Consider the following 13,684-nt stretch of genomic DNA (forward strand, 5'->3'; position numbering starts at 1 on the left):
GTTCTAAAAATTCAATCTGGAAACCCCAGTAATGGATACCAATGGGAAGACAGTTGCCTCTAGATGACAGTGGCCTAGACCCTGACTTAAACCTAAAGAAAACAAGTTGTCCAGCTTTCTAACCCAGAGCATGTATCTATATAGGGATCACCAGGAATTCTGCTCACCCACCTTCCCCACAGGTTTGAGGACAGAGTAATGGAGTCCAAGCTTTTTTTTTCCACATCATTCTGCTATGCTCTGCTCTAGTCTCATCCCCAAACCGATCTTTGTCATTAATGGAGGGAGTGGAAACTTCTTATGACCCCCCTTCCATGGCTACTTTTATCCAGGTGCTACAATTCCTGGTCCAGATGGGCTTACCCTGAAATCAAAAAAATGTAACAGGCTGCCATTGGTCCTTCTAGGTCAGAACCTCTTATTACCTTGAGCTTGTGTTCCTTCCTGTTAATGATGACAGCTGTGATCTGCTGATCCATAAATATTAAGATTGTGCAGAGAAGAGCTGGGATAATAGCAGCTATCACAGTCCACCAGGGATTGGGGCCAATAGGACTAATAATCCACCCCCGATCATCCCTTGTTGGCTATGGGAAACAAACAAAACAAACAAGGCTTTTTGTATTTTAAATTAACTACAGACATTAGGGAAAAACAGATCAAACTGAATCACAACATCCACATTTCTTTTTAGTCTTGAATGAGAATCTTTTATATATATACATAATGTATACATAATATTTAATATATAATAATATATTAAATATATATATAGAGAGAGAGAGAAATTTCTTAGAAAATCTATGACTTTGTTCCAAATCTCCTTACACAGTCAATCCTCTATTATCAACTTCCTGTGGAATATTCATTATACCTACACTTCCTTCCACCTATTTCCTAAGCCCCAGGGTACCAACAAAGCAACTTTATCTCAACATTAGCCCAAGAAAAATATAATTCACAACTAAATCTGTTGTTAAAAATTTTTTAAAGACTTCCAAAGACAAATATAAATAGCTTAGACGATTCTCCTCACTACTCTCCTCCAGAAGTCATACAATGTGTGTCTATAGCACAGATGAAGGCAAAATGGAGCCAGTTGCATAGAATCTCTGGGCTTAGATTGAATTGGTCCAGGAGCCTTCTATCAGCAGTGAATACAGGGGCCCAGGCACCAGAGACTTCAGAGAGGGGTCCAAGACTGCTGAACTTGGGGACTTGTTTGATCTAGGACCCTCTCAAATGCTCCTGCCAGACTACAGTTCAGGGTGTTCATGACATACCTGAACTCTCCTAGTTTCTGAGAACCCCCCAGGTACTCTGGTTAAGAGAAGTTCACCCTACAGTCCAGGAAGATAAAAGGCCAGTGATACGAATTGCCAGAATTGACCAAAACTCAGCAAACAAAGCAAAGACTTTTATGCCTAAAGCATTTGGTTCCATATCGGTCATGACTCCAGGATTCAAGACTTTTCAATAATACTGCCAGGTATCATATCATGAGGGGTTATTTTCTAAAAGTGTACAGAATCTGTTTCCTTAGTAACAATGTTTTAAAAGGTAGTTAAGCATTTAGGCCAACATAAAAAACTTATTAAACAAGGAGCTTTAACCCATTAGTAATAATACTAGCTTTCAGATTGAGTCTTGGGAGCTGAGGGCCCATGTGGTATTAATAGGAAAGGCAAGAAGAAAGAAAATTTCTTTTCTGCTTCCTGAAAGCTGGACCTGTCATGAGCAATGTTTTCTCTGACATTCTCCCATTTCTCTTTCTTACCTCTTTCCTATCTCCCAGATGCCTCCTTCCAGATGTCTCAGAACTCAGTCCTTCTATCTTAAGCCTACCCAACAGGATACCTCCCCAAGGACTGCTTATTCCTCCCAAATTACCTGTTTTTACAAAAAAATCCATTCTTTCTGCAGGTGTGACCTCAGCTAGGTATTAGAAAGCTGATTGTCCTCATTCACACAAAGGTGAGAAAGACATATTCTCAGAGGTATTATATTTTTAAAGAGGGTGTTTGTTAACTCATAAATTTCTAAGTGGTAACATTTTAGCAAATTCAGTAAAATAAAATGTAAATTTTTCAGGCAATATGGAAAAAGATATTTTTAACTAGGACTGCTACAGGAAGAGAGGGAAAAAAGAGAAAGGGAAGCCAAAGGTTGTGTGTATGGGGTATTTACAAGTCAGGGACGGCCTTTATTCCATCTGCCTTCTCCCCGGCCTCCTCAACCTCTTATTTTATGATTCCCAGCATCACCAAGGAAACCCTGGTAGCACAGTGGTTAAGAGCTAGGGCTGCTAACCAAAAGGTTGGCAGGTGGAAACTGTATGGGGCAGTTCTACTCTGTCCTATAGGTCACTATAAGTCGGAATCTAGCATCACTGAGTATGCCCAGTTTTCTCTCCTCTGCTCTTCAAATCTCTGTGGGGATCTATGGAACTGAGCTCAACTTTCCCATCTTTTCTCTTTACTCAATTCATGCCCCAAAACTGAAGTAGATTTAGAGTTTCTATTTACTGATTGTTTATTTTACTTTTAGTGTAGGTTTTTTGAAAAATACCATAGATTATGTGGAGGTATATAAACAAAGAATGAAATCAGGTTAAAGAGATTACTCTTCCTGAAGCCCCTCTTAGTTCCATTTCCCTCAGCAATGACAAGATCCTTGAAGGAAGGGACTGAGAACTTTAGTTTTTTCATCCTTCCCAATGCTCTTAACTAGTTGATGCTCACCGAAAGTGCTATTAACGCAGACTTGTTCTAAGGACCCACATTACCACAGTGTCTGGCATATATTTATATAAACGTACACATTCCACTGTTTTAAATCTTAACATGTTAAAACAGTAAGTGGCATTAGTGATAATAAATAATGCTTTCCATTAGTTAAATCACCTTAGTTTTTCTGTTCTATGTTCAGCTAAGGCTGAAGAGTTTGCTTTTCTGAATAGCAAGACATAAATAACAAGGGCCATTTGGAGGACTACAAAAAAAATCTCATGATTGTGATATGGAAAGGCCTTTGAAATCAGCTTAGGATCAGAGTCTATGAGACTACATGAGGACACCAAGCACTGTGAGATCTGTTTACCTTGAACACACTAGGAACTTGAAGCTTTGGTGATGGGACTCCAATCAAAAAATCAATAATCACCATCGTCAAGATAGTGAGGAAAACGGCAAAGTCACTCACCATGGAGCGTACCTGTCAAGAGAAAAAATTGGAAAATGTTTTAGTAGGACTAACAGGGTAAAAAAGAACTTAGGATTGTAAAAGTTTTCAAAATCCTCAGAATAATGCTTTAATTATATAGTTGAATTAATATATGCATATTTAAACAAGAATATATTAATACACCCAAATCAATGACCATGAAGTGTAGATATAATGGAGGAAAAAGAACACTCTGACAAACTCTAATGTAACCCACCCCAATCTTTGAAGAGTTCTGTTTGGGGCATCTAGGTCTAAGTTTAGGCTCTAGTTCTAAAAACTTGGAATAAGGTTTTTTGAGACCAGCCAATGTCCATTTGCACCACATGAGATCTTGGCATCACCATCAACTCCTCTTCTCCCTAATACAAAGCATCCAATCTATCTGCAAGTCCTGTTGGCCCTTCAGAACATATACTGAATCTGAACACTTCTCGCCACCTCCACTCTTCATACCCTGGTCAAAGCCACCATCATCTCTCGCCTGGGTAACTGCAGCTGCCTCCTACTCCTGCCTCTGTCCTTGTCCTGTACAGTCTTCTTTGAATACAGCCACTGGAGTGATAATACATAAACATAAGTCAGACCGTGTCATTCCTCTGCTCAAAACCCTGAAATGGTTCCTCATTTTACTAAGTTCAAACCCAAGGGCCCTTCTGTGGCCTATGAGACCCACATAAACTGGTGTCTATCATCTTCCTGATCCCAGCTCCTACTCTTTTCCTCCTCCTTCACTCTGTGCAAGCCACACAAGCCTCCTTTTGTTTCTTAAACATGTCAGGCTCACTCCCACCTCAGAGCCTCTGTATTTGGTGATCCTTCTAGCTAGAACGCTCTTCCTCTAGGTAACCTCTTGGTTTCTTATCTCCTTTAGGGTCACTCAAGTGTCACCTTGACATTCAAGTGTCAAGTGTGAGGTCTTCTCTGTTGACCCTATTAAAAACTGGTCACCTTCCTCTACCCTATCACTTCCTGTACCCCTTTCCTGCTTTATTTTTCTCCTTCACACTTATCAGAGTAAAGGACAAAAATAATAACAACATACATCCTACTTTGACTTAAGGGGTTTTTCTTACCCATGAAGCCAAAAATTAACTATAAAAAGTCTGACCCAAACCGCAGAAGCATTGAGTTGTTTGACCGCAAACTGCTCTGCACCATTGTAAATTTGTCTTTTTGGCTAGAAAAGGGTACTCAATAACAAAACCATTATCTCATAATTTAATGAAAAAAAAAAAAAAAAAAAGGTGGGCTTCCTCAATTTGAATTCACTAGTTTTTTTCATACCTACAAAAGGGTACAGGGCCAAATCTTCAGGAGTTTCCTTTTTAATGCTATATCAGTAACCATTAAGTACTTGGTCACCTTGGAAACTTGTATTTATTAAGAAAAAAATATTTAAGTTTCTGTAAAATCTCCAGTCCTCAAGAGTGCTTCTTTTTCTTCAATTCTTTCATGTGAGGAGACTTGTGCTTCTCCAATTTGCAAATTGTTTATTAATGATGAAATAATCAAATATCATATCACTTCTTGAGTTAATTCAAAGGTTTATTTTTAACAGTTGTAAGTAGTCTACTTTCAGCCGATTGTTTTTAGTAACAAAATGACCTCCCTGCATGCATACAGATCAACTACTCAGAATGAACCTTATGTTTCTATTTCTTTGAGTTTTGATTATTTTTTTAATATCGCCATTTTGCTAGGGATTCCCATCCAGTTTAAGACTTGCCCTCAGACGACTGTACCACTTTATAGTTTAGTGTAGCTTTAATAAATACAGTACCCACCAAATGCCCAGTGCCTACCTTAGTCAGAACTTCCAACAGAGATAGAGCAAAACATATCTTAGCTAGATTTAAGCACTAACACCTTAAACTGACTCTGTTTTCCTCTGAAACCTGAGGTTTCCAGCTCCCCTCCCAGGTTTTGGTAGTTCTTCTTGGAATATTACATAAACTCTCTGAAATTCTCCTACCCCATCTTGACCATCCTGGAGCCCAGTGGCCCTTCTCTTCTCTGAATTGCTTCAGCATTTACCTCCCAGTTTGGCATCCAACTATTTACTACTCTCTCAAATGGCATCTAATTGCTTCATGTGTTTTCCCTTCTTACCTGGTCGCAGACAGCATGCCCTAAACTTCCCTTGTATCCCATGTAGCACTTAACCCAGGCCTGAGCAAACAGTACATAACTGTCACTTACTCTTTGTCCAGGTAGGAAATAAAGACCCAGAACTTATTGAATATGTGCTCCCTTTAACTACTGTGTGGGTTCACTGAGGCCTAAGAATGAGTTTTAGTCATGTATGAGCATGTTGGCTGCTGCTGTCAATGTTACTAGGGATTTCATAAGCTTTTGCAAGAGCTATCCCTGGGAGAAGACTTTAAGGTCCCTTAAGTATCCAAGCTGATCACCCCAATTTATCATATTCCAGAGCCAGCTCTAGCTATTGCATGCTAAGTGTGCCAGCATTCTGGAAATGAAACTTAACAGTATTCTGGAAGTGAGACTTAAAACCTTTTGAAGAACACTACTGCCACCTTAAACTCAAAAAGTTTAAATCAAAGGACTTTTAAGGAAAAGGTGATGGTGGAACAAGATGATGAACACAACTAATGTCATTGAACCGTGCATGCGAAGATTACTGAAATGTCAAATGCTTTGTTACATATATATTTACCACAATAATTAAAAAAAGAGTGAAAGAAAACCTGAATAAATACCATGTTCCTAAATGGGGGGATAAAGCTTTTAAGCCTTAGCCCCTCATTCCAAGCTACACATCTATAAAAGAGGCTGACAAACACCGGAAGAGAAAGCCACAGTGAGGCTCCTCAGGACATCTGGAGCTCTCCACCCACCAAACAAGCAGCATGGAGTCTGAGAAAAGCTCTATTATATTAGGATTCAAACACAGAAGCAACATATGCCCATTCAGCACTCCCTGGTTAAATGTGGATTTGGGTTAATCAAGACAAGCTACCTACTCTGGTTGGGAAATAGCGGCTCGTCTTGAACGTCTTTAAGGTGCTGGAGAGGATGAAGGTGGTAAAAAAGAGAATGCAGGACCAAAAGAGCACATCAGGAGTATAGGGTCCATGATGGCCACATGCAGATCCCATGAACTCTCCATGCATCTCCTGGCATTCCTGGAGGAACAAGCATTCTGGGTGATTAGAGACAGGCACAAGGAAATAAATAGCTGCTATCTTCTGATTCCATCGCCCACTATCATCCCATGATTGCTGGGGAATACAGGCTGCCAGCAGCACCCTCTTGACCTCTATGTAACTGTGGGGCTCTCGCTTGTACAGGTTCCAAGCAGGTGACCATTTATGGTCCTAATACTCTTTCGAGAATGAAACAAGAACTGCCCTGAGAAAACACTACTTTCAGGGCCCTGCAAGGGCCCCAGAAATTTTGTATTGTTTCTACTAAAGAGGCCTCCAAACCTGGATCTGCCCCCTGCCCTGCCTGGTATCATCCCCACATAACTTTAGTGCAGGACCCCCAGGCAGGGTATATGTGGGAGATAACAGAGGGGTTATCTTATTTTCCTTTTATATGCAAGAAAACTTTGGAAAGGGAAAAGATAGTCTGTAAGAATTAATACTAAAAAAAATAATAATAATAAGCTTTACTTCCGAAAACACCAGAGCTTGCCAAAAAGCTACCCTACTTCCACTTAGAAGTTCTTCTCAAACCTGATGATCACGATGCTAGGGCATCTGACAGCTCCCAGACTTACACTAACAGTCAGGTTAGCCCAACTGATGTGTGTTGCCACAATGTCATGGTCCTTCCAGAACTGTAGAGTGTGATTGTTTGGATTCTCTGGGAGAGTACACCTGCAGCTGAGGGGAAAAGAAGAAACATTCCTGAAGAAAGCAACCAAATATTAGACGATTTTATCCATGATTAGGCTAAAGACTCTGTCAGAGCCTGAGTTGTTTGTCCTGCCTTTGCCTACTTCAGACCCTGAGGTTGGTCCTATTGGTTAAGGTTCATCTGTAGGTCCAACTACACTCCAATTTTTTAGTCAGTCATTACTAAAGATAGACACAAATCAGTGCATAGGTCTAGGGTTAAACTGTGCTGACAACCAAGCTTGGCATCTGATGTGCCCAGAATGATCCCTGGGTAGTTCCTTTGCTTACCATAGTCCCTTCCCATAAAAATAAATCAACATAGCAAGGAGAACCTGACCCCAACTAAGTTCTCAACAGCTTTCTCCAAGACTCAATAGCTTGCTCTCTACAATCCCTACCATGTTTCTGCTCTGAAAATTAGAGTCTCCTGGAATTATGATGCAAGCTCTTTTTGACACTGCACTGTCCCCTGCGATACCTCATCTCACGACCTTGGACATTTCCAGGCTGCTTTTGTTGGAACCAGACCTGGCAGCTATGTTAGCTTCCCCTAGCCTTCTCATCCAGACCAAACTTACTTCTTCTGTCCCACTGACCACCATGTTGCCTCTCAGTCCCAGCATGTTCTCTGCCTACCAGTATGATCAACTGACATGGCCATCCCTGACCACTTTGTTTCATCTGCAAATTTAATTTAATGATCGTACCTTCTAAGAGGTAGCATGACACTAAACTAACAAAACCAAACCCAGTGCCGTCGAGTCGATTCCGACTCATAGCAACCCTATAGGACAGAGTAGAACTGCCCCATAGAGTTTCCAAGGAGCGCCTGGCGGATTCGAACTGCTGACCCTTTGGTTCGCAGCCGTAGCACTTAACCACTATGACAGCAGGGTTTCCAGCATGACACTACTAAGATTCAAAATAATCTCAATGAGTTAGAATAATAGGAGGAAACCAACAAAATGAAAAGTAACAGGGAAGGATTTAAAGTCCTACATTTTAGGTTTAAGAAATCAATTCCACACATATTAAAAGAGAATCATTTAGAGTTGAGGAATTTGGCTTCACATCAGCATTATATGAACCAACAGTGAAATGCAACTATGAAAAACACCACTTTGAGCTTTATTAAGGAAGAATTACAGTATCAATACCCAAAGTCTATTTAATCCAGGGGTAGTCACTTTTATCTGTCTGCTCCCACTAAGATATAAGCTTCATGAAGGTAGATCTTTTGTCTGTCATGCTCACCACGATGCTTCCAGAGTCTAACACAGTGTTTGTCACATAATAAGCACTCAATAAATATTTGTTAAATGAATAAATGAATGATAAAAAGAAACCAAAGAATGACCCTTACAGAAATCGAGATTCCAGTACTGATTAACTATCTACTAGGCTTCGAAGATTATGCTCCCTAATGGTTTTTCTTTTGTAGTAAAATAATTTTTAAAAGTCTAATAATTTTTTTCTCTTCATTCTCATTTTAAAATGGTTAATGAATGAATAACTAGAATAGATAACAGTGTATTTGTGGCTAATTGGCAGATGCCTCCAGGGTGTGTGCTCTCTCTTCTTAGGCAGATTCAGATTGAAATTATTCGCTTCCCACCCAGACCCTCTACATCAGAACTGTACAGCCAGAAAGGACTGAACTTGATGTTCAGAGCTAAGGGAAGAGGACCATTAGTCATAATTTGGAGAATACTGCTCTAGAAGAGAAATGATTCATAGGACCAGAGTCTTCAAGATGTTTAAAAACCTAGCCAGATATTGGTTTTCCTTTCCAGCTGATTCAAGCTACGTTGAACACATGAAGAAAACACAATCTCTTGAATTGAAATGTAGTAAGTAAATAGGTTTCTAGACCTTTATGATACAGAGTAAGAGGCCCCTGAATCTTCGAGGAATTACTAATATATCTCTACCTAATGATTTCTAAGAATTGCCTATACATACTTTCAGAGAAAGAGTCACTTGCTCACGAGAACATGGTCCAGGGTCTTACGAGTCCTTGTAACAAAAAAGTTCTTCCTAATAGCTAACTCAAATTCTTCCCGCTACATTTGCAGCCTATTTTTCTTTCAAGGCCTGGAATCAAGACATGCTCTGGAAACCATTTCTTGAGTCTCTCTGGGTTTTGCTCTTAGTCTACCCTCTCCGTCATCATTTTTTATTGTTCTTCTCTGGCAGAACTCCAAGTCTCCTCATCTATGTCTAAGCTCTGTTTCCCAGACAGCCAAATTCCTTAACAGAAGCTACAAGCACTGCCTGGAACACTACATCAACCATTAAACACAGGTCCTTTGCTCATTAAAAAAAAGCAGAAAGCACACTTACTAATAGAGGCTAAGGTGGTCCAGCTGGCTGTGCATGTGGATAGGGTAGGTCTCTGCCAGGTGAATCAGCTTTTCTATGGCTTCATAGATGAAAATAATGCAAATCAGGGAAGCAAATGCTTCTTCGGTGAAGCGGGTAATGTAGCAGACAAGGGAACTGGCATCAGTTGCCACAAGGACAATACACAGGAAGGCGGTCCACAGTCCAATACAAGCTCGCAGGGAGAGGTATGAAAGAGCGTAGTCTCTGAAACAAAACCAAAGTTCATCAAAAAGTATGGATGGAAGACTGGACAGTGGGTAGGAGAGAGATGCTGATGAAGAGTGAGCTAATTATATCAGGTGGACACTTGAGATTGTGTTGGCATCTCCTGTCTGGAGAGGGGATGGGAGGATAGAGAGAGTTGGAAGCTGGCAAAATTGTCACGGAAGGAGATACTGGAAGAGCTGACTCATTAGGAGGAGAGCAAGTGGGAGTATGGAGTAAGGTGTATATAAACTTATACGTGACAGTCTGACTTGATTTGTAAACATTCACTTGAAGCTCAATAAAAGTTAATAAAAAACAAACAAACAAACAAAAAGTATGGATGGATAGGCTTAAGAGACAAAGGGTCAAAAATGTGGTTACTACTGTATGAGACCACTATTTTAAAAAGTCAGGAAAAGGTTTTCACGCAGAAACATTCTTTGATGGTTACTGTGTGGGGGTGGGTGGGCAGGGAAAACCAGTAGTAGATAGTAGACACGTACTAACTTTGGTGAAGGGAGAAATAATACACAATATGGGGGAAGTCAGCACAACATAATCAAGGTAAAGGAAAGGTACATAAGAATAAAAGGCAACAACGGTAAATACTAATACATATACAATTCTGCAACAACAGTAGTAACAAACATTTATGTATGAGTAAACACACAGGTAGACATGTAAGCTGAACAAGGGTGGAAAGGCGCATGGAGGTACACCCATGTACATATATTTGTATAAACCAAAACCCACTGCCGTCAAGTCGATTCCGACTCATAGCGACACTATAGGACAGAGTAGAACTGCCCTATAGAGTTTCCAAGGAGCACCTGGAGGATTTGAACTACCGACCTCTTGGTTAGCAGCTGTAGAACTTAACCACTATGCCACCAGTGTTTCCTATATTTGTATACATGCTGCAAATACACTCAAGTATGCAATAGTGCACACAGGGGTCACAGTCATGAAAACTTCTTAGCTGTAACCATACACCTCCTAGGACTGAGATACTAGGCTTGAGGGTTAAGGATCATAGTCTCGGGGGACATCTAGGTCAATTGGCATTATCATAATCCATACAGACAATGTTCTACATCCTACCTTGGTGAGTGGCAACTGGGGTCTTAAAAGCTTGCAAGTGGCCATCTAAGATACAACAATTGGTCTTTCTTCCCGTCTAGAGCAAACAGGAGTGAAAAAAGCCAAAGACTCAAGGGAACAATTAGTCCTAAGAACTAATGGACTGCATGAACCACAGCCTCCACTAGTCTGAGACCAGAAGAACTAGATGGTGCCCATTTACTCCTCTGACTGGGACCACAATAGTAGATCATGGACAGAGTGAGAGAGAAATGTAGAACAAAATTTGAACTCATAAATAAGACCAGACTTATTGGTCTGATAGAGACTGGTGGAACGCCTGAGACTACGGCCCTTAGACATCCTTCAAATTTGGAACTGAAATCACTCCCAGAGATCACATTATAGCCGTACAATAGACAGGTGAACAATAACACCAGTGAGGAATGTACAGTTCAGAACAATCAACTATATGAGACCTAAAGGGAAGCATTTGCTCAAAAACAAAGTTCAGAAGGACAGTAAGGGCAGGAAAGCTGGGCAAACGAACACAGGGAACCCAGGGAGGAAGCAGGGAGAGTGTTGACATATTCAGGGGTCTGCAACCACAGTCACAAAACAAGCTATGTATAAACTGTTGAATGGGAAATTAATTTGCTCTGTAAACTTTCACCTAAACAGCAATAAATATGATTACTTCATCTCATTTATCCATATGAGCATTACAACCCAGTTTATCACTAATTCTGACTATATTTCACTACTAAATGCCACCGTGGGACAACTGTGATAAAGATATGCTTCATTGGCGGCATTTGCCATAGCAAGGATATGGAAAGCATATTCTTGCTATGGCAAATGCACAACATTCCTGCCATTACTGCCCAATGTAATTAAGATCTTATTCTTGCATTAAGAAAGAGAGCTTGGCCCTTCTTCCACATGTTCCTGCTTCCAATAGAAAATGGGTAAAAAATGTTACAGGAAAAGCAGGGAAATTGCTGAGCCCCCACCTCCACTATCATGTAGAATATGATGGGAGGATATTAAGCCAAATTAAAATTGACTTGAAATAAATATAGAAGAGTTTGAATTGGCTAAGGAAAGTTTTTTAAAGAGAAAAAGTTAAGACTTTAATAATGGCTGAGGGACATTTATAAAGCTCTTCAACCATAGAAGATCTGCTCTTTCAGGTGTGGTGCTACCTGGAAGCTGGACAACTGTCCAAATGATGTTCTTTCTTCAGGTATTTTACAATCCAGAATATTTGCCTACTTGTACTCACCTAGGACCGTGGAAATCAATCCCACAGCACCCCAACCACATCCAGTTAGCATTTTCAGAAAAACAAATGTCTTACTTGCAGAATTTGAACAAAATCTTTTCAAACACAAGCACTGGCCCAGTACTTCCCAAGATGGTGAGAGCCTGCCCTGCAAATAAGGAATAGGCAATCCCAGTCATGGAGGCTCCAAACAAGGATTCAATTGCACTCTGGAAAGAAAAAAACAAAAAAAAAATCACTGAGTCCGTAGTCCGTCAGTAAAGAGTAATGTTGGCTTATGTACATTCCTGGCTTAGCTTTCACATGTGCCTTGACAGTCATTTGCTTGTATTCCATCTTAGCAAGAGTGATGTGTACACACTATCTAATACTCCTGTAAACAGATACCACTTTAATAATTCAGGTGCCCAAACACAACCACATATGATTCCCCAACTAAGTTTTGTTCTGTAGTTACTCAATTCAGTATTCAAAACATATACAAACTACAATGATACTGTTCACATTATAAGCTGTCATACAGAGTCACTTAAACCTTATTTTCAAATGACATCAATATATCCATTTTTAATTCTTGGGACAATGGGAAATCCTACTGTGCAATCAACTACTGAAATTGATATTCAAGCAGAAGAGAGTCTGTTCTATAGGGAGAGCTGTGTCACTGATTGGCATGACGTTGATAGACAGTGATAATTCAGTAGGAAGAATCCAATATCCTTAGTCCTAGCACTAGGAATTTTCCCCTCAGTGGGCTTGGCTGTCACCACAATTTTTTAAGTCTTGTTTGGAATCATTAGAAGTGGTTAAAAACTCTTACTATGCGTCCCTCAGTGGCTTCTCCCAGCAATCCCCCAAAGGTGATGACAGGTGACATGCAAGCACAGTACAGGAACAGAAAGGAGGCCAAACACTGCAAGCTGAGTGCATCCCGATAGTCACTCCAGTACCAGGGGGTCTTCCGCTTGATGTCCAGCACCAAGCCCCCAAACAGCCTGTGAAAACATGGTAGACAGCCCTCTAACACAGTCCCTCTTTGACAAAAGCATATGAACAACATGCACTTGAAAATGTGCTCTGTTTGAGGTAATACATTGGCTTTAATTGGGCCCCAAGTACAGGATATCTCTCTAGGGTCAGCACACATTATATTTGCAACCAAGAGCATGACTTATAGTAAATTTGAATGATTATCCCAAGCATAAAAAAATTTGGTATACATATTACCCATTCATAAAAAGTTCAAAAAAGTTAACATGAAAGCAAGTATTAGCTTCAATTTTCAAATTCTGAGCTGTTAGAAGGAAATGTGCAAAACCAATCCAAACCCCCAAACCAAACCCACTGCTGTTGAGTCGATTCTGACTCATAGCGACCCTAGAGGACAGAGTAGAACTGCCCCATAGAGTTTCCAAGGAGCGCCTGGTGGATTCGAACTGCTGACCTTTTGGTTAGCAGCCGTAGCACTTAACCACTATGCCACCAGGGTTTCCAAAAACCAATCCAAGGTAGTAAAGTTGTTAGTTTTATTATATGTTTTCTAGAAAAGAAGCCCCTATCACACGCACTTTCCTACCTTACTCTTAAGAAATTAGCATAATAATTCATTGGTGCAGTTGACAAATTTGTGCAAGGC

At 40.3% G+C, this 13,684-nt stretch overlaps 1 protein-coding gene across 3 annotated transcripts in view; it reads right to left on the bottom strand.

Annotated features, from left to right (window-relative positions):
- Positions 1-13,684, bottom strand: part of SLC4A8 (solute carrier family 4 member 8) — a 146,682-nt gene that overhangs the window by 26,607 nt on the left and 106,391 nt on the right. For all 3 annotated transcript variants that reach the window (XM_023556485.2, XM_064284206.1, XM_023556489.2), the window contains 7 exons: positions 12,869-13,043; positions 12,124-12,257; positions 9,435-9,680; positions 6,971-7,076; positions 6,210-6,371; positions 3,100-3,213; positions 426-587 (listed from right to left, as the gene is read on the bottom strand). In XM_023556485.2, coding sequence (XP_023412253.1) covers positions 426-587; positions 3,100-3,213; positions 6,210-6,371; positions 6,971-7,076; positions 9,435-9,680; positions 12,124-12,257; positions 12,869-13,043 — 1,099 coding nt within the window. The remainder of the gene's footprint in view (positions 1-425; positions 588-3,099; positions 3,214-6,209; positions 6,372-6,970; positions 7,077-9,434; positions 9,681-12,123; positions 12,258-12,868; positions 13,044-13,684) is intronic.

The sequence above is a fragment of the Loxodonta africana genome, chromosome 4 (assembly GCF_030014295.1).
Source record: "Loxodonta africana isolate mLoxAfr1 chromosome 4, mLoxAfr1.hap2, whole genome shotgun sequence".
NCBI lineage: Eukaryota > Metazoa > Chordata > Mammalia > Proboscidea > Elephantidae > Loxodonta > Loxodonta africana.